Consider the following 20,268-nt stretch of genomic DNA (forward strand, 5'->3'; position numbering starts at 1 on the left):
GGGGGGGGATGTTTATTATTATTGTATTTGTTATTATTGTTCTGTTGATATATATTTTTCAAAAAATTCCAATAAAAATTATTTTATAAAAAAAATGAAATGAAAAATTGAAATGAAATGAAAATCGCTTATTGTCACGAGTAGGCTTCAAATGAAGTTACTGTGAAAAGCCCCTAGTGCCACATTCCGGTGCCTGTTCGGGGAGGCTGTTACGGGAATCGAACCGTGCTGCTGGCCTGCTTTCAAAGCCAGCGATTTAGCCCAGTGTGCTAAACAGCCCCTTTGACTCACATATTGACTCACAGATGTGCTGGGCTCCTCCATGATTGAGGATGGGGATATTTGTGGAGACTTCTCCTCCAGTGAGTTGTTTAATTGTCCACCACCATTCATGGCTGGATGTGGCAGGACTGCGGAGCTTAGACGTGATTCGTTCATTGTGGAATCGCTTAGCTCTGTCTATTACTTGCTGCTTATGCTGGTCGGCACACAAGTAGACCTGTGTTGTAGCTTCACAGGTTGACACCTCATTTTTAGGTACACTGGTGCTGCTCCTGGCATGCTCTCCTGCACTCTTCATTGAATCAGGGTTGATCCTCTGGCTTGGTGGTCATGGTAGAGTGGGGGGTATGCCAGGCCATGAGGTTGCAGATTGTGGTTGAGTGCAATTCTGCTGCTGCTGATGGCCCACAGCGCCTCGTGGATGCCCAGTCTTAAGTTGCTAGATCTGTTAGAAATCTATCCCATTTCGCATGGTGTGTGCCACAAAACACGATGGAGGGTATTGTCAATGTGAAGTCGGGACTTCACAAGGACTGTGCAGATGTAGTTTTAATTCACATTCATATCATATGATTTGGCTCACTTCATATAGATTTTATGCAGAGACAGCAGGAATTCCTGCACAAAGCCTAAAAATAAGAAGAGCTGTTAAATGGAAATACCTCTTTTAGATGTGCAAGTACATATTACACAGCTCAAATAAAAACAAGAATTTAAAGACAGCAAAACAAAACAAACTATTTATCTGCACTGGAAGCTGCCATTTGTTTAGATAAAGGATCTGGATGTTTAGATAAAGGATCTGGATTGGCGCAGGCTGGGAGGGCTGAAGGGCCTGTTCCTGTGCTGTAATTTTCTTTGTTCGATATAAATCCCGAGTCCCAGCTGCCTGTCAATGATCACTTTCAGCTTCACTTTATCACAATTGGAGACTCCATTCTCTTTTAAAATCTTGTTTACCCAAGCACTGTTGCTTTGTGTGCACCCTTGGAATCATAGTACTAAGCAGACCTCGATGGGCAACATGCTTGTAACGAGTTATGAAGTACACATGGCGATTGAATACAAATGTAAACACTGTGAATGGGGTAAAACCATAGCCCTTGAATTAAGACATGAAGGTGAGGAAGTGAACAAACGAATATGATGGACAATAGGACCCTGAGGGTAATGAGTTCACAGACAGAGAACAAAGGGATGAGCACAGCATGGCTAGGAAGGGGGAGGGGAGCTTTGCCTCGTGGAGAGAATAGTGAAAAAGATGCTGGGTAACAAGAGGCCAGGATTGGGAAAATGCGAAGTGAGCCAATCAGGATATATGGCCAGGTCAGGAGGTGTGTAAAATGACCAATGGGAAGTTTGTATGCGAATCTTGATGTAATTTGAAGTATATCTCAAGTGTTCCTTTGTCCTGAGGTTCTCTTTATCCTGGGCTCTCAGAAGACTGTGTGTGTGTCCTGAGGTCCTATGGATTGAGTCAGCCTTGCAAGTTAGTTATTATTAAATGATATGATACCTGCAAATCCATCTCAGATTTTATTGAGTCCAGACACAAAGAATCAGGAATTAACAAAGGGAGACAACTAGGGGCGGATGGGGGAGGTTGACCTCATCAGATTGTAACATGTGTTAACTGCTACAAGTCTTTATAAGCTTGATAGCAGCAAATATGATGGTTCATAACCTTGACCTTTGTGTGAATCCATGTCGTATTATCCTTGGGCATACAGGTGCAGGACTGCAACAATACACATCTGTTCTCCCTGTTTTCAGCAAAGTGTGTTTGCTATTATAAGGTCTGCATGGTCAGGTGTGCACTTGATTCTAAACACAAAAGAGCCAATACTCATATTCTGAGGACAATCCAAGAACTGGAATGTAATTACTAGTTTTAGTGCCTAAAAATTGAAATAGCTCTTTTCTTAAATGCAGCAAACACATCGTGGAAATAACCATGTCCATGGAGAACACAAGAAGATGCACGACAAATGTTTACACAAAAACTCCAGATGGAGATTGGGGCTGGATCATAGCCATTGCGTTTTTCTTCGTAGAAGTATTCACATATGGCATAATTAAGTCATTTGGTGTTTTCTTCAATGACTTAATGACTTATTTCGATGAGTCCAACAGCAGTGTGTCCTGGATATTATCTATCTCTGCGTTTGTAATGATGTTTACAGGTAAGGAAGACTTTCAATAGCTCTCCATTTTTGGTAATGTTCACGTATCTGATTTTGGGTTGAATTTATTAAATGCTACCCTGAATAACTTACAGTAGCCTGCAGACTTCATTTACAGTACTGAAAATATTTATACAATTGGATTTGGCACACCCAAGGAAAGTAATATAAGATACTGGAAATTACAGCTGCAATCCCACACAATTGTTAAGGTTTGTTTATAGTATAAGTTTTTGTTTTAAGAAGTGCAGTTCTGGCAAATACAAAGAGGTTTTTTTTTTCAGTATCATTATCTGTAGTTTAGACTGGAGAAAATATTTGTATCACTACTGTTAAATGCGGTTGTATTTTAGCCACGGGCTTGAGGAAATTGAAGAAATGTGCACTGAACAGAACCAAAAGTGAATGCCATAAGGATAAATACGTAAATATTTAATAATTGGAGAAAGGTTTGAGTTAACTACTACAAGACTTTATAAGCAGGAAATATGATGGTTCATTACCTTGACTAAACCTTCTTGTTTGAATATGAAGTGTACTCATGAGAAGGGAAAGACATGGATTAATCCATTCAAATTAGCAGTAAACATACATAGAAAATAGAATCTGGAGAAGCCATTCAGCCGTTCGAGCGTGTAACTGTATATAAGTGCAATAAATCCAAATTATCCCATAATTTTAATTAATCATTTAAATTAATTGACATCACACATTAAGTGTAGAGTTTACCTTATTTTGAATAAGGGTTCTGGACTTATTCTGCCTTCGCTCTGAAAATGGCTTTGAGTACTTCAGCAACCTAACTTATCTCTGACCTTTGTTCTTGAAGATCAAGTTTAAATGACATATTTGCTTTATTGAACAACTTCACAGCTTGTTTGGCCATTGCTATTTTCTAAAAAAAACAATGCATTGCATTGTGCATTTAATTATACTGCAGATGGAATAATTTTTAATGTGATAGCAGAGAGATTGACATATTGTATAGCCCAAGACCTGGGGATTTTCCTACCGTTGAAGTTCAAAGATGAATCTAAAGATGTTTTTTTTAAAGAAAGGTACATTAAATTTGTATGTCAACTTTGGCAGTTGAAAAAAATTAATCCAACATACTCTTGCTAGTGTAATATCCACTTCCACAATTTCCTAAGTAACTCAGAAGTGTACACTGTACAGGAATTCAGTATTTATCTTAATTTTTCATTTTATTTATTTTATTTCCACGTTGATTTCTCATTCTCTTTGAAACTTGCCCATTCGTTCTATCTAGTTAAAATATTTGAGTTAAATTCACCTTATTATCTTTAACAATTTACTTTTCCATTTTGTTCTTTGTTTCCTTTTATTTTCTCAGCTCATCTTAATTAATATATCAGCTCGAATCCCCCTTCTCACTTTTTTTTTCTCTCTTGATTAAATGGAGCTATTGAATACTTCTTTAATAACATGTCTGCTGAACTCCAAAACTCAAATCTAAGTCTGACAACTCAGCCAAACTGAGATCAGATATTACAGTAGCAGGCCATTAAATATAGAATAAATGTTCTAAGGTCTTTCACATAATTAGGCAAATGGTCAAGTGCCTTAAAGGCAGATAAAGGAGTGGATATGTTTCAGTAGACAGTCTAGGGCCTACACACCTTAGGACATAGCCAGTAATGGTGAGATTAAGGGAGGAGAAGCACAGGAATGGAAAGTTTGGGGGAGAAGGGGGGTCAAATGAAAGGGTGGAGGAGTTTGGTTAAGTGGGACTTGGTGTGGTATAGGATATGAGCTGAATGAACTGAAGGGTAGAGGGCAGTCCAGCCAGAAGAGCAGTGGGAAAGTAGAGTCTGGTGGTGACACGTGCATCGATGAGTGTTTAGTGGCAGGTGGAGAGTCATTGAAGATGAGGGGGCATGTTGAGAGAGCAGTTAATAAAGCATTTAGTATCTTAAGCTTTATTGATAGGGGCATCAAGTGCAAGAGTAAGGTAACTTGAACTTGTATAAGACACTAGTTAGGCCTAATCTAGAGTACTGCATCCAGTTCTGGGCACCATACTGGAGGAAGGATGTGAAGGCATGGGAGAGTACAGAAAAGATTCACAAATGTTCCAGGGTTAAAGCCTGAGGATAGATTGGATAGGTTGGGACTGTTTTCCTGAGAGAGAAAAAAGCAAAGAGAAGGCTTGATAGAGGTATTCGAGATCCTAAGAATATAGACTGGGAAAATAGTGATAAACTGTTCTTACTCAAGAGAGCATCAAAGACTAAAGGGCACAGGTTCAAAATAATTAACAAAAGGAATAAAAGTGATGCGAGAGAAAAAATATTTCACCCAGAGTGTGCTTGGAATTTGGAACAAACTTTCTGAGAGGGTGGTGGAGGCAGGTTCGATTGAGGTATTCAAAAAGTGCTATCTGAAAATAAAGACTGTGCAAGCTTACAAAGGCAGGGGAAAGGGATAAGGTAGAATGCTCTTTCAGAGAGCCAGGAGACTTGATGGCTGAATAGCCTCATTCTGCGCTTTAAACATTTTGTGCATTGAAGAAGGAATGAGCGATGTTACAGAGGTGGCAGTAGAATGTCTTCATTATAGAGGATGAAATGCTGGAAGAATAGCTAGGAATTGACCAGGATGTCATGACTTGTGAGCAGTTTGATTCAGTTTAAGAGTGGTAAGGCAAGGAAGATGGAATCTGTGGCAAGGTTGTGGAGATTGTGGCAATGGCCTATGCTGCTGGCATTGGTCTTCACTGTGTTTAACAGGAGGAAGTTAGGATAAATTTAGATTGGCAATGCAGTTTAACAACTCTTAACATGGTACACAGTTTGAGGTAGATCTGGGTCTAATTGGCTTACATGTAGTAATTGAACTATGTCTGCAAAATATGTCACCGTCGGGGGCGGGGCGGGGGTGGCGATAAGGAACAGTAATGGGCCAATGATATAACCTTGGGAACCAAGAACGTTGGAAGTTAATAGCATGAGTGCGGAAGAGAAACCATTGCTGGATAAGCTGTGACTATGATCACATGAATAAATGTGGAACCAAGCAAAGACAATCCCATTGAGCTGCAGAACAGAACAATGCTATTGGAGATGGATTGTAGGATCAACCATCTGAAAAAAATCTACAGAGAAGTTGAGGAGTACACAGAGGATACTGTATCATGGTCACAGTCACATTGGGTTGGTTTAGCACACAGTCAGGGGCTGGTTTAGCACACTGGGCTAAATCGCTGGCTTTTAAAGCAGACCAAGGCAGGCCAGCAGCACGGTTCAATTCCCATACCAGCCTCTCCAAACAGGCGCCGGAATGTGGCAACTAGGGGCTTTTCACAGTAACTTCATTTGAAGCCTACTTGTGACAATAAGCGATTTAAAAAAAAATAATAAATTTTGTATGCTATTTGTGATATTTATAATGCCGTTTCAGTGTTGTAACAAGAATGGAAAACTGATTGGAGAGATTCAATAATGGAGTTGCAGGCAAGACGGGCACCAATTTCTGAAAGTCTCAACTTTCAATAGAGATTGAAATAGTTTGCAAAGATAAAGGATTGATGGTATTTTGGTGGGGGGGGGGGGGGGGGGGGGGGGAAGGGGTGACGCCACTGTTTCGAAAGTGTAAACAGTATCTGAAGAGAGGGAGCCATTTACAATGTTAGCTATCATGAAGGCCAGAAATGTTAGGTGGACAACAACACCATGCTACACCGAAGCTGTTGTCAGGTCTCATGGACTATATGAGCTCAGGGAAGACATGAAGAAACCTAAAGACATAGGTTCAAATGTAGAACAAAGAATTCTGAGGACTTGTTGCAGAAAGGGGATAAGTGGCGGGGCAGCTGTAAGTTAAATGTCTCCTTCAAAAGCTTGATTCTCAAACTGCTGCCCAGGTAGCATTGAATCAAAGGTTCTTAAAGCCCTTGAGGAAAGTGATGCTCTTACCTGGATATTCCTCTACCTCTCTAAATTCCTGATGTTCCAACCAAGTACAAATTGTACATATTGTACCTTTCCAAGGAAGGAATTAGAGTCAGACTCTTATAACAGCCCAAAGATAGCTTTGCTTCAAGATAAAATAACATTAGTAAGAGAAGCTGCTGCAACAATTTGTTACTTGCAATTTGGCTGCAGAACAAATATGCCAACATAATATATTCATGGACCAGAAAACGTAATGACTTTCATTCCTCACTACAAATTTAGGAACTGTTTATGCGTCAGAGCACTCAATAGTTGTGTTCTGGTCAATGTAAATTTACTCATGAGTTGCATCTGAGCCATCAAATAGGAAATACAAATTTGTTGGGCAGAATTTCAAATAATGGTCTTATTACAACATATAAATAAGGCCCTTAATGGAAGTATGTATGTTTTCTTCCAACCACTCCTCCCCATGCCAATAAACCTGTGGATGTTATTGGGGTTCATTTTCTTTTTTGCTCATAATGCCAAGGCATACAGAGTGGTTAATTCACCAGCTGTGACTGAATGGATGAATCACTTCAGGCTTATGGAATTGGATAATGTTGTGTCCTCCAACTCTGATGAAAGGTTAATGACCTACTTTTATTGTTCCCTATCCATAACTCTCCTGCAAAAGTACTATGCTGTCTCCATTTACAAAATTCTAATTGTTTATTTTTCATAATATCCTTGATTATACCACACTTGAAGTATGGTACTGTACTGGTCGTCATGTTATTAAAAAGGACATAGTGCAACAAGTTACAAGGGTGATATGAGAACTGAAACACTACACAAATCAGGTAAATATGAACAGACTGGGTCACTTTCCTCCTGAATTGAGAAGGCTAAGAGGTGATCTAATACCAAAGCCTTTCACAATTTTACTATTGGCAGAGAGTGTTTCCACTTGTAAGGGTGATGAAGAGCAAAATCGAGATCATCAATACAAGAAGGTTGTCAAAAATCAAATACAGAATTCCAAGAAACTACTTTACCTGGAGAAGGGTGAGAAAGTGGAACTCGCATTAAAAGGAAATAGTGGAGGTGATTAGTTTACATGCATTACAGGGGAAGTTGGATAAACATATGAGGAAGAACAGAATAGAAGATTATCCTGCGAGTTCAATGAGGAAGGATGGGAAGAGGCTTGAGTGGAGCATAAATGGACTGGCTGGACTAAATGATCCGTGTTTCTTGCAGTATATTCTATGTAATAGTGCTAGGAACTTGTAGCTACATCTCAATTTTACATTAGAGTTCAAAACTCTAGCATGGAGGTTTTAAATGTCATCTACATAGGAACAAGACTAGGCCATTCAGCCCCTTGAGCCTATCCCACCATTCAATGAGATCATGGCTGATCTGTGGCCTAACTCCATATCCCTGCCTTTGGCCCATATTCCTTAATACCGTTGCTAAATAAAAATCTGTCTATCTCAGATGTAAAATTAACTGTTCTAGTTTCCACTGCTGTTTGAGGAGAGAGTTCCAGACCTCTACCACCCTTTACGTGAAAAGTGTTTCCTAACATCTCTCCTGAACGGTCTGGCTCTAATTTTTAGACTATGACTTAGTTTGAGACTCGCCAAACAGTAGAAATAGTTTATCTTTATCTACCCTGTCTTTTCCTGTGAATATCCTGAAGACTTCAATCAAATCACCTCTTAACCTCCTAACATCTAGTGAAAACAGGCTTAATCTAGAACATAAAACAGTACAGCATAGTACAGATCTTCGGCCCACAATGTTGTGCCAACCACTTATCCCAATCTAAGATCAACCTAACCTACACCCTTTCAATTTACTGCTGTCCATGTGTCTGTCCCTAATGACTCTGACTCCACCACCTCCGCTGGCAGTGCATGCCACGCACCCACCACTCTCTGTATAAAGAACCGATCTCTGACATCTCCCCTATATCTTCCCCCAATCACCTTAAAACTATGTCACCTCGTGACAGCCATTTCCACCCTGGGGAAAGTCTCTGGCTATCCACTCTATCCATGCCTCTCATCACCTTGTATACCTCTATCAAGACACCTCTCTTCCTTCTTCGCTCCAGTGAGAAAATCTCTAACTCCCTCAACCTTTCTTCATAAGGCATGCCCTCCAGTTCAGGCAGTGTCCTGGTAAATCTCCTCTGCACCCTCTCCAAAGCATCCACATCCTTCCTATAATGAGGCAACCAGAACTGGATGCAATATTCCAAGTGTGGTCTAACCAGTGTTTTATAAAGCTGCAGCAAAATTACACAATTTGTGTAATCTCTCCTCGTAACAACCCAGTCCAGGTCTCATTTTCGTAAACCTACGTTGCACTCCCTCCAAGGCTAAAATATCCTTCCTACTGTGTGGTGCCCAGAACTGCTCCAGTTTTCCAAGTGGGATCTAACCAGGGTTTTGTATAGCTGCATAATCCTGTGTCTTTATACGCCAATCCTCTAGATATAAAGGATAGCATCCATCAGCGTATTTGATTATTTTCTGTGCTTGTTCATGGCATTTTAAAGATCTACGTACCTGAACCCCCAAGTCTCTTTGGACATCCGCTGTACTTAACCTCTTCCCATTTAAAAAGTACCCTGCTCTATCCTTTTTTGGTCCTGCTCTGCGCTATGTTCTCAGACAGCATTGTGTCCTGGGACATTGCAATTTATGTGCAAAAGTTAGATAGGTCTAACTGTCTTCTGCAAAAGTCTTCTGTATTGTATATCACTGTTGTAGCATATTCTAGATTATTGGAACATTATGGTTTGTCCTACTCTCAGGTTTTGTCTAGCCTTTTCCACAACCATCGGGTTCACCTTGAGATTTGATGATGCTAATGGCGATTTTGTAAATTTATTGTCCATGTATTCTATTTGACTTTGTGTACATTGATAGTGAAAATGTGTGGAACAGAGAAAAAATCTGAAGATGCAGTAATAAAGTTACAAAATTTGAATGCCTAAATATTTGAAAGACAAATTCGGAAGAGGAGAAAGTTTGAGTATTGCTGCTGATTGCGCAACATGGAGTGGGGATTAGTCCAATTTCTTCTGCGATGTTGCTATCTCATCAGGATTGATTTGGGAGACTTTGAAAAGCAGAAGTACACACTTTCTCAGTAGGGTGGAGGAGAAAAAGAGGTCCCTCTCTTCCAGACTGGCTCCATACTTGGAATGCATTGCTGCAATATGCTAGTTTGTCAGTTGGTCATTATTGCATAATCTTGGTGAGTTTATAGCACTAGAGACAAAATTACCAAAAAAAAGTATTCAAAGCTTTTGGAAAATGACATTACTGGCCAAGGCCAGTTACCAAACAGAAAAATAAAACAACAAAGCCCCAGTTTCTCTGTCTCCAAGCCATTTCTCTTTATTTTCTTCCCCTGCATTTGATTTCCTTGGCCTGCTACAGTTACTTTTCATCCCACTATATCTCTTAATCCGTAAAAACCTAATCAGTTCTATTTTTATTTTGAGAGGTCCAGTAAAAGTACAAGAAGCAAGTCCAATAGGCCATCAAACCCAGATAATGGCCACATAGGTTAATATTATATGCCATATTAAGTTCTATTTTGACCTCCTGAGTTTGATACGATAGAGAAATAAAAATATGTACCAGAATGATACGTCACCCAATGTTTTCCTCTTTCTGCACCCTAAAATTTCTATGATTCCTCACTGCTATCTCATCGGAAGTTGAAAATCGAACGCTCATAGTAATTAAATAAGAAAGGACTGTAGAAGAGAACCGGAAGGCTTCAAACATTCACATTTGGTTTTATCTTTTCACGTTACCTACAAGTCTAACTTACCTGCTACCTTCTGTACTTTCTCATATTTGCACATTTCTCAACTTCCTCAAAACCGTACTTTTTTGACCCATCACTTTATTCCCAAACTAATTTTCGGATAGTGATACCGAGCAGAAATGATGCTGAAAAATATTAACTGCACTATTTACCTTCTCCACAAAACAAAATGAATCCGTTTTGTTTAACCTTTGCCCTAGTACTGCCCAAATTATTGTACACTGTGTTGCTGGGGATTAAAGAAAAACTTATTTGCTTAGTCCAGAGTCATATCGAGATAAGATATGCTAGATTTTGATATACATTGTTGATTCCAGTGGAAAACATTGTGGGGAAATGCAGCTTGAATTTTATCTAGTACAGGAAAATATTATCAAATCTGTTACATGGTCAGGGATGCTTGTTATCTCCCAGGATAGTTGGCTGTAGGGCTTAACTTGGCTAAAAAGTGTCATAACTGAATGTTGTATGAGAATGCCATCAAAAAAAATTGTCCAGTGATATTAAAAAATTAAACATTAACATTGCCAAGATTATTTATAAACATAAGATTTTGTGTTTTTCTTTTAAATCTTTTTTCCACAGCAAAACAGGTTTCAGCTAGTGCCTGCTAAACATTCTCTTACTCCACTTCGGCTCAAGGATTTAGGTCACGAAAAAATCTGCTGAATCCAGTTAAAGTGAAACGTTAACAAACATCAACACTACCAGACAAAGAGAAGATTGAACAGCACTTCTGTGTACCAGTACAGTACCTAATGAACCACATGCAAACTAGGAAAATCAAGAACAGTATAACATTCAATGCAGTAATTCTGACTGAGCTGAATTCATAAAATGGAAGTGAGGGTTGAGTTTATTGTAAGTTCTAATCCTTAATTTTATTAATCGGTGGACAGTACAGCAAGCAGGACACCTACAAGTGTTGCATGAAAATAATTTTGATTTCTATTTTGCAGCGATTCTGACTGGGTACAATTTGCAAATGTTTGGAAAAATTTGGTTATCGAGGATTTTCACAAGCAGTGTACCTCTATTAAAAAGTTGTTACAAAAGATAATGGTGAGGGAGGGAATTAGTGTAATTTGTTTAGCGCCTTGGAAGGCCAGAAGGAAGCTCAAGAAAATCTTGATCTGTGCTCTGGTGATTTTGGCTGGCCTGACAGGAGACTAACTTCAGCAATGCTGGAAAGCCTCACCCATTTTCTTTCTCCTCCCCAATTCATCACCTCAGCAATGAATTCGCCAAAACTGGCAAACATCAGTTGAAGTTTCCATTCAATTTGGTTTTCTTGTTATGGAGCACTGCGGCTATCAAGCTGCCAATCAATCAAGCTAAGGGAATTCAGACCATTTTAAAATAGGACTAAAATACTGTGGTTTGTGCTCGCCTCCAAGGCCAGTGGAGACAGATTAAGAAAGATACTTTTTATCAAGGAGTAGACAAAAGTAGGCTGACAGCTTTTCTATGGCCTTTCTTTGGTTACTGTATAAAGCCTGGCAGTTTTGTGATTGATCTTAACGTTCGAAAAAACGAGTAGGAAGGAAACTACGACTTGCAATCTATGACATAATAAAATTAAAATTGTGAATATTTCAAAGATCAAATGATAAGTACCAAGACCTATTAGTGTTATGAAGTTAAGTTACTGCCTTTTTTACTTTGCTCTAGAAATGTTATAGGTCTTGATAAGTTATTGTTCTACTTGAGATTCCATTTTAGATTTTAGGACACTTGTAATCCCCTGGTTAAACACTTTTTAAAATTAATTTTCTATCATTACTTCAGTGTCTACACGTTTTAAAATTTAATTTTGGGGTGAAAGTTTTATGCCGTGAAATTCACTGTCTTTGACCCTGAAAGGGGAGTGGCGAGGTTGAAGGAGAGAGGGGAGTGGCAAACAAAACTGTTATCTGTTGAAAAAATATGTCTATGATTTTGCAATTGGAAAATTAGGTCCATTTTTGGATCAGCTATTTTACTGATATGCAAGGTTGTTAAATTTGTTCCACTATTATTTTAACGACATAGATTAAAATTCAGATTTGTAACTATGTTTTGGGTGGGGGAGTCGGGGTGAGCGAGAAGCCCCAAAGCATCTCCCCATTAACGTCCAGGTTTTATTTCAATATGACCAACGGGCTGCCCACCCAATGCATCAGGACATAGGAATATGAGCAGGCCATTAACTCCACCCACCTGCCATGTTTCCAAGGCACTTGCTGCACACATTTGATAAGCTGTAATCTATCCATTCCAATGAAGACGGATTTAAAACCAATATGTATACCATTTCTGTACTAGATAGCTTGATGACATGGCAACTAATGTTTTATTTTTTTCTCTCTTATATTTCCTTCCACCTCAGTTATTTTCATCCCTTCCCCTCTTTAGGTCCACTGTGCCATTCACTCTACCCCAGAAGAGAAGGTGGACAGGCAGTCTGCTCCCAGACCTCTAACAATGCCGCTCTGTAACTGGCTGCTTGGAGTCGTGCGTGAGTGGCCTGGAGGAGTGGTGTGCGTGTGAATGTGTTTGTGTTCCGCTTTTCCTCCCTATTATGTACCCATCTTTTTCTGGTTTCTCTCTTTCACTGCACAGTACTGATATTAGGCTCAATAAAATCTAGTGATATCACCTGATTAACTAGTACCAATGAGATAACTTTATATGTGCATGCAAATGCCACCATAGACATTTGATTTTATTTCCCAGCCCCACGTATAATTAGGCATACAATTAATATTCCTCAAACTACTTTTTCACAATAGAGACACAAATGAGCAAGTTTGATGACCAGATGACCATTTGTAATGGTGATAGTAATCTTACCAGCATCAAAACTAAAATAGCTTTGCATAACATATTTTACCACTACCTTCTCTGACTTATTCCAATGTGATGTTTTCGATCACTTCATTGTTTTTCCCTCCATTTATTTAAGGGGCAATTTAGCATGGCCTGTCCACCTACTCTGCACATCATTTTGGGTTGTGGGTGTGAGACCCCAACAGGCAGGCATGGGGAGAAACTACACACGGACAGCAACCCGGGGCTGGGATCGAGCCTAGGTCCTCCGTGCCATGAGGCAGCAGTGCTAACCACTGTGCCACCGTGCTGCCCCTTTGTTTCCATCACTTCATGAAGCCCATCAATCTTCTAGTCCAATTTATTTGAGAAATTAATTCCCACAGTATCTAAAATTCTACATGCTCAAAAGCTCGATTTCCATCGTTGCTTTATATTGATTTCCTTCCCAGTCCTAACAAATCAACAGAACCTAAATATGCAAGATCTAGAAATTGCATCATGCACATCTAGGTGCTTTTCCCAAAGACCCCAAAGGGAGGGCAGGAAATCTACGAGGCATTATTTACCCACCCCAGAAACATGGCTTGGGCCTTTTTTAATTAGCAAAAAATGAGCATTAAAAATAATTGAAGTCCCCACCTGCTTTAAGGCAGCGAACATCATTGTGGGCTGAACTCAGTATCTAGTGCACCTGTAACAACAAAGTATCTTGCTGAATGTGGAGCCAGGAGGTATAGAAGTGCCCCTTCCAACCTCAAACTAAGGGATCCTCTTGATTGCCACCATTCTTGATCATCCCCAACCCAAACAGACCCTGCTTTGTTTCACCTTCCCTCCATCTCCAACTGAACTTGTGGACCTTTCCCAAGGGCTACTGTAGCTTTAGCAATGGCTTCATTTCTTACCATAATACTGAGTGCCACCTGCATCATGTAGCAAATTAACATTATGGAAGATGAACCATTTCCTTAAACAGGAATAATTTCCATGCATTCAGTGAAGAAATCTCTGCCTTTCTGATCATGTCTACCGTCAAAATAAATTGGCTAAGATCATTTTTCCCATGTAACTCTGCACACATTGGAAAACACAGCACTGCAGAGCCAATTCTATTCATTGGCCTTCTTGCTGCACATTTCTCCTTTTTCAATCCATCAAAATTTACTTCATTTTGGCCTTTGAGAACGCAAGTTGTATTTCTAGCACTACACAATTTATGACACACAAATGTGCCCTGCTACATTATTCCTTTTAAAGATATCAACTTGTCAGAGTGGCGCAGTGGTTAGCAATGCTGCCTCACAGCACCAAGGACCCTGGTTCGATCCCGGTCCTGGGTCATTGTCTGTGTGGAGTTTGCACATTCTCCCCGTGTCTGCGTGGGTCTCACGCCCACAACCCAAAAAAATGTGTAGAGTAGGTTTGGCCATGCTAAATTGCCCCTTAATTGGAAAAAATTATTGGATCCTCTAAATTTATTTTTTTCAAATTAGAAAAAAATAATTGGGTATTCTAAATGTATTAAAAAAAGATACCAATTTGTCCACTAGTTCTCCTGAAAGGTATGCCCCATTCACTCAATTCTTCTTTTCTTTAATTCCTTGACTGTCATTTCTCCTTGATTCTTCTTGTAGTTGTGATTCACATACATTGTTTTTATTGTTGAATTCTGTTCATTAGCATTCATCACTCATAAAATTTAAGCAAGGAAAGTTTAAATTTCATCCACCCCATCCCCGTCCTTTATCTGTATGTAGTAAAAAAAAATGCAAGCCACCCGTCTCGCGTGCACCCAAAAGGAATCTATACCTCTTTTATCTTTCATTTGCTGGCCTAGTCTTCTCTTTCCAATTGCCCTCCTCTATTACGATCCAGCCTGATATGGTCCACTGCCCAGTGCCATCCAAACTGTTACTAGCTTCTGCTGCCTTTTAATCTATATTTATTGTTTCCATTTTCTGCCATCTCTTCTTGACCATTCAGAGCTGTGGGGTGCGTGGTGAAGTTTGCATGCTTGGAAGATTCAACCTTGGCTCTTTAAACTTTCATGGCCTGAAGGAGTGCTAACAGTACTTTTTAATTATTTCAAAATCCTGTTGCATTGGTCTAAATCCATATGTTGAGGACCAAGCTTTTATGGAAGTTTGAAGAGCTGAGTCTGAACATCAGAAAGGTGTATTCAAGTACATAAAGAAGTTAGGAATAATGGACTGAGTTTTTTTTTAAAATCTCACCACCTGTGCATTGGTTACTTAACTGAGATTTACTCCTTGTTTAGCTCAGTTGGCTGGATAGCTGGTTCATGATGTTGAGCAAGGCCAACGGCGCAGTTTCAATTCCCGCACCGGCTGAGGCCCTGCCTTCTCGACTTTGCCTCTTTCTTGAGGTGTGGTGATCCTCAGGTTAAATCACCACCACTCAGCTCTCCCCTCAAAAGGGGAAAGCAGCCTATGGTCATCTGGGACTATGGTGACTTTACTTACTTTACTCCTTGTACAACAGCAGAAAGGATGAAACTAGGAAAAACCTAGGAGTCTTATTAAACTAAATACCTAACAAAAATGAGAAGAAAGTACAACAGAACCTGGTAGCTAAAATCGTTCAATACAAATAAGAGGAAGTTATGGCAAAACTGCAGAACGCTCTGGTGAGACTACACATTGAGATATGCATACAGTTCTGAGGAAAATATTCTAGTACTAGAGACAGTGCAGAGAAATGCCACACTGTTGATCCCTCGTGCCAAAGGCCTGGATCATGATTTAGCAACTTGGGTTTTTCCATCTACAAATGATGCACATGGGATAATATTGAGAATAGAACAGTCCAGAATATTACTTTAAATTGTGAGAGTAGGACAAAAGGATACAAACTCGTATAAGGTAAATTTACACTGATGTTTGGAAATTTGTCACAGAAGAGACTTCCATGAGGAGTAGTGAAGGCAACAACCACTGAATCTTTGAAAACCAATAGGATACAAAGACATGAATGAAAGCAAACTGATCAGTTTTTGGATGGAAGCATTAAAAAGGATCAAGTGCCCTTTCCCACTTTTAACTGTTCTTGACATTTTTGGAAATTTAGTGCCATAATTAATAACTACTCTTGTTGGGAGCATGGCATTAACCCACCATGTACAATCAGGGGAAAGAGCTTTTCTTTGTACCTGTATGATCCAATATTCTATTATTTCCACATTTTGTGATCTGAATATTGAATGATAGATGCCCAGGCTATTACAAAGCAGCCATCCACTAATGGGTTTAGAGGTTAATCTATTCTTCTCACGTGCTCTGCAAACTTTTTATTCCCTCAAAACATCTTTATTTATCCTCCTGCTGTCCACCAAGGTTTTCATTTTGCTTTCACAGTGCAACGGTAGAACGAGGAATTAGAATTTTGCCTCTCTCCATGTGCAAGTAATAGTTAATCATCTTTTCTAACAAGCCAAGTGAGCTGATTAGTAGAGTTCAAAACTCAACGTTTTCAGAAAAAAATTGAACTCTTAAATTGACAACTCTTATAATATTGAACTGAGGGGAATTTAGGTCAAGTCTTAGTGACGTGGGTTACAGGGTGGGGGTTACCTGGACCAGAACTCACAACGGTAACTTTAGAGAAATGTATTCTGTCTTTTACTTTTCTATAATCCTCATTTGATATGATTTACTTGTATTTAAATAATAAAACTTGCAGCAATACAGGAGGCCGAGATGTGAAGCTAATCAGAAAATAGGAGTTTCTCTGTAGCATTGACTGAAGATCTGGGGGGCACCAAACAAGAGGTACAAAAAAACCTTGATGGGTAGGGATCTAATTTAGAAAGGGAGATTTAATTTATAAAAGTGGATATAGTTGGTTGGACTTTGTTGTATCCTTGTTTGCAAATACATACACACAATTAAGCCAAATATCAAATATATTGCCTAAATCTATCCCCCTCTACGCAGGTCATAGATGTTTATAGCATGGAAACAGGCCCTTCGGCCCAGCTTGTCCATGCCGCCCAGTTTCTCTTAGAAAACTAATCCCACTTGCCCGCATTTAGCCCATATCCCTCTGTATTCACCCTGCCCATGTTGTCTAACTGCTTTCTAAAAGACAAAATCGTACCCGGCTCTACCACTGCCTCTGGCAGCCCGTTCCAGATGCTCACCACCCTTTGTGTGAAGAAAATTCCCCTCTGATCTCTTTTGTATCTCTCCCCTCTCGTCTCAAATCTATGCCCTCTAGTTCTAGACTCCTCTACCTTTGCGAAAAAGGTTTCTTACAATTACGATTACTCGGAAATCCTCTTCAAATTTTAACAACATTTTCAGGCATACAGCCATTTTCTAGAATTTAACTGCAGGTTTGAACATTTATCCTTATTGAGAAAGAACTGTGCTGTATTTTCTGTTTCTTCAAATGCATTTTTTCTTAACATCAGTACAGTAGTCCCCCGTTATAACGCGGGTGTTGGGGTCCAAGACAGCCACCCGCGTTACATCCGAGCCGCGGATCATTTTATCATTCAAAACTCATACGAACAGTCATTTGGAATTTTAAACTATATAAACTTAAACTAAACGCATATAAACGTATCATCAGCAACAACGCAGGGTAGAAGTGTGGAGGCAGGAATTCTGTAATTTGAGAAACAGGATTTGGACATCACATATTTTGAAGGAGTACAGAGAAAAAGCCTCGCAACACTGCGCTCGGAGGCGTACAGACTGTTCGAAGCGGAGCAGAGACCACAGGGCAAGTGACTGCAGATGTCAACATCCAAGCTTTAAAACTGAGCCCACTCCCCAATGCCCGCGAGTAAGGGTTCCCCTTCCTGAACGCAGCCCATCACTCTCGCTGCTGTCAGCAGGCTTGTTTGCTAAAAATAATCCGCTCCCCGACTGGAAACCTGAAGTTGCCCCAGCTCCGTCCCAGTGCAAGTAAGTTGGGGTCCATAAGCCCCCCCGCCGTATATCGCGAACCGCGGTATTGCGGGGCGCGGTATAACGGGGGACTACTGTACAAATTACATTAAAAATTCCCCAATTTAAAGGTGGCGCAGTGGTTAGTACAGCTGCCTCATGGCACCGAGGTCCCAGTTTCGATCCCGGCTCTGGGTCACTGTCCGTGTGAAGTTTGCACATTCTCCTCGTGTTTCCATAGGTTTCGCTCCCAGAACCCAAAAATGTGCAGGGTAGGTGGATTGGCCACACTAAATTGCCCCTTAATTGGAAAAATGAATTGGGTACTCTAAATTTTTTTTTTTTTTAAATTCCCCAATTTTATGTTGTTGAACTTGCTGTGCCAAATGTGCACGTGGGCTGTAAAATGCCTGAGGAAGAAATGCCTAGTGCATTTTTTGCAGCCCCAATTATTAATGCTTATTTACAGTCAGCTCTACCGTTGGACAATTTTCAGGAAATTTGAGTGAAACAATACATCAACAGAGTGGTTGTATTTTCAGGATTAGACCATAGAAGAAATTCCTCCCAGGAATTTGTAATGAAAAAAGTCGATATGCAGTGTGTGCAAATGTACATTTTTTAGGATAATCAGAAACAGAATTTGTATACTCAGCTTAATGATTGATTATTAAACATCTGTACAGTTCAGTGCACTGCAGTACTGTTTAGCAACATTCATTGCTGTGCAGGTATTTATATGTCTAGATCTTACACAAGACTGTAGACACTAACTATTTATGGGTATTTTCTGTAGTACTAAGCTTTTTAAAATATTTTAAGTGGGTGGGAAGCTTTAAGGCGGGCGATGCAGCTTTAAGGCGAGCGATGCCAGTGACAGACCACTTGCACTTGGATACCGATCCAATAATTTGGCCACACAGCATTTTTGGTTTTAAACGCAGCACTTGTTTCTGCCAGTGATAGATCACTTTCACTTGAATACTGATCCAAGAATTTGGCCACACAGCATCTTTGGTTTTGTAGCACCTGTTTCTCCAGTGCAAAACAGCCTCTTAAGCTTCCTGCATTGCGCAAGGTAAATGTAGTTTTAGGCACGCTAATGCCAAATGCAAAAGGCTGGAATGCAAGTCATAACTGGTTAATTGGTTTGCTGTTGCAAATGGGTAGGAGAAACAAGGGTGCGCAACACCGCCACTTGTTGCTGCAACCTCCACCCCTGACCATTGTTTCCTTCAGTTTTTGATAACCTTCCTATGTCACTTACCTTGGGGTTGCTGCTAGCACTGGTCCAGTCTTCAATCTCATGAACTCCATTTGGTGCACAATGGGCCTGGCCATTTAAGTTGCACTCCGAGCCTTCTGCACTCAAAAATGGGCATGCCTAAATGTCTGGATCCAAGAATGAATACTTGCAGGCCAAGACATAGGCTAGAAATCTCTTTTTCATCAGTTTGCTTTCATTCTAGCCTTGAACGAGCACAGTTATACAATTCTGTAGATTGCAAAATATGTCAACTAGGAAGTGTTTTATGCTACAGAAATTGGCCGACAAGTTGAGATTCCCCTATCTGATTACACACTGAATCCTTAGTTTTACTGTTTCGTGTACTTTTTAATTTGATAAATGTCACTTAAATATATGAAGCAAAAGTAGAACATTTCATACTACCATGCACTAATAAAAATAAAGCTGCTTGTTGTACAACTATGAATAGCACTGTACTTTGCAGACTTACTACTATTGGCTACAGCACGGTATTTCATTGCGTGTGTTCAAACCATATGGGGAAGCACTTGGCTACTTCTCAAATGGCATGAGATTGATAACACAGCAGAGTGGGTGAACAGAATCTTCAATTCACCACTTCATTATTGCATATGTTGCTCTCCCAGCACTCGTGTATGAACTAGAAATTATTCCAGGACTTCAGCCCCTTTTTTAGTTTTAATAATTTCATTGAAAAACTTATCTTCAAAACAAGACAGATCTGCACACCTCTTTAAAGTATGCTTCAAATGTCACAGCTGTCAGTCTAACTGGAAGTGAATGCAACAAGTTATGTTCCACAGATGTGCTGACAAGTCAGTCCCACTGCTCTCTGTGAACACAGCTTTCTTAAAATGGGTCTTAACGGTGGTGGAGGGACTATTAACCAAGACTTTCTTTTGAAGACTGACAATTCAGCAATTAAACTGTTTGTTTGTACTAAATGTGTCCCTATCTCTTTCTCCAATTACTTTTATAGAAAACGCTACTCTCTATATAGTTTTAAATATTCAGATAAATATCAAGATGCTCTGAAGTTACACTTGATAATAGGG

At 39.8% G+C, this 20,268-nt stretch overlaps 2 protein-coding genes across 12 annotated transcripts in view; one reads left to right on the forward strand and one right to left on the reverse strand.

Annotated features, from left to right (window-relative positions):
• LOC119953276 (archaemetzincin-2-like) overlaps window positions 1-20,268 on the reverse strand; it is a 291,941-nt gene that overhangs the window by 175,196 nt on the left and 96,477 nt on the right. The gene's annotated exons all lie outside the window — the stretch shown is intronic.
• Window positions 1-20,268, forward strand: part of LOC119953278 (monocarboxylate transporter 7-like) — a 59,294-nt gene that overhangs the window by 12,867 nt on the left and 26,159 nt on the right. Inside the window, exons 1-3 of one of the 6 annotated variants that reach the window (XM_038777362.1) lie at window positions 2,253-2,465; window positions 10,805-11,080; window positions 12,588-12,716. In XM_038777362.1, coding sequence (XP_038633290.1) covers window positions 12,683-12,716 — 34 coding nt within the window. In that variant the 5' untranslated portion in view covers window positions 2,253-2,465; window positions 10,805-11,080; window positions 12,588-12,682. Of the gene's footprint in view, window positions 1-2,214; window positions 2,466-10,804; window positions 11,081-12,587; window positions 12,717-20,268 lie in introns of those variants that run through there. The other 5 variants (XM_038777363.1, XM_038777364.1, XM_038777366.1 and 2 more) reach the window with 5 other exon arrangements.

Source organism: Scyliorhinus canicula, chromosome 18 (genome assembly GCF_902713615.1).
Source record: "Scyliorhinus canicula chromosome 18, sScyCan1.1, whole genome shotgun sequence".
In the NCBI taxonomy this organism is placed as follows: domain Eukaryota; kingdom Metazoa; phylum Chordata; class Chondrichthyes; order Carcharhiniformes; family Scyliorhinidae; genus Scyliorhinus; species Scyliorhinus canicula.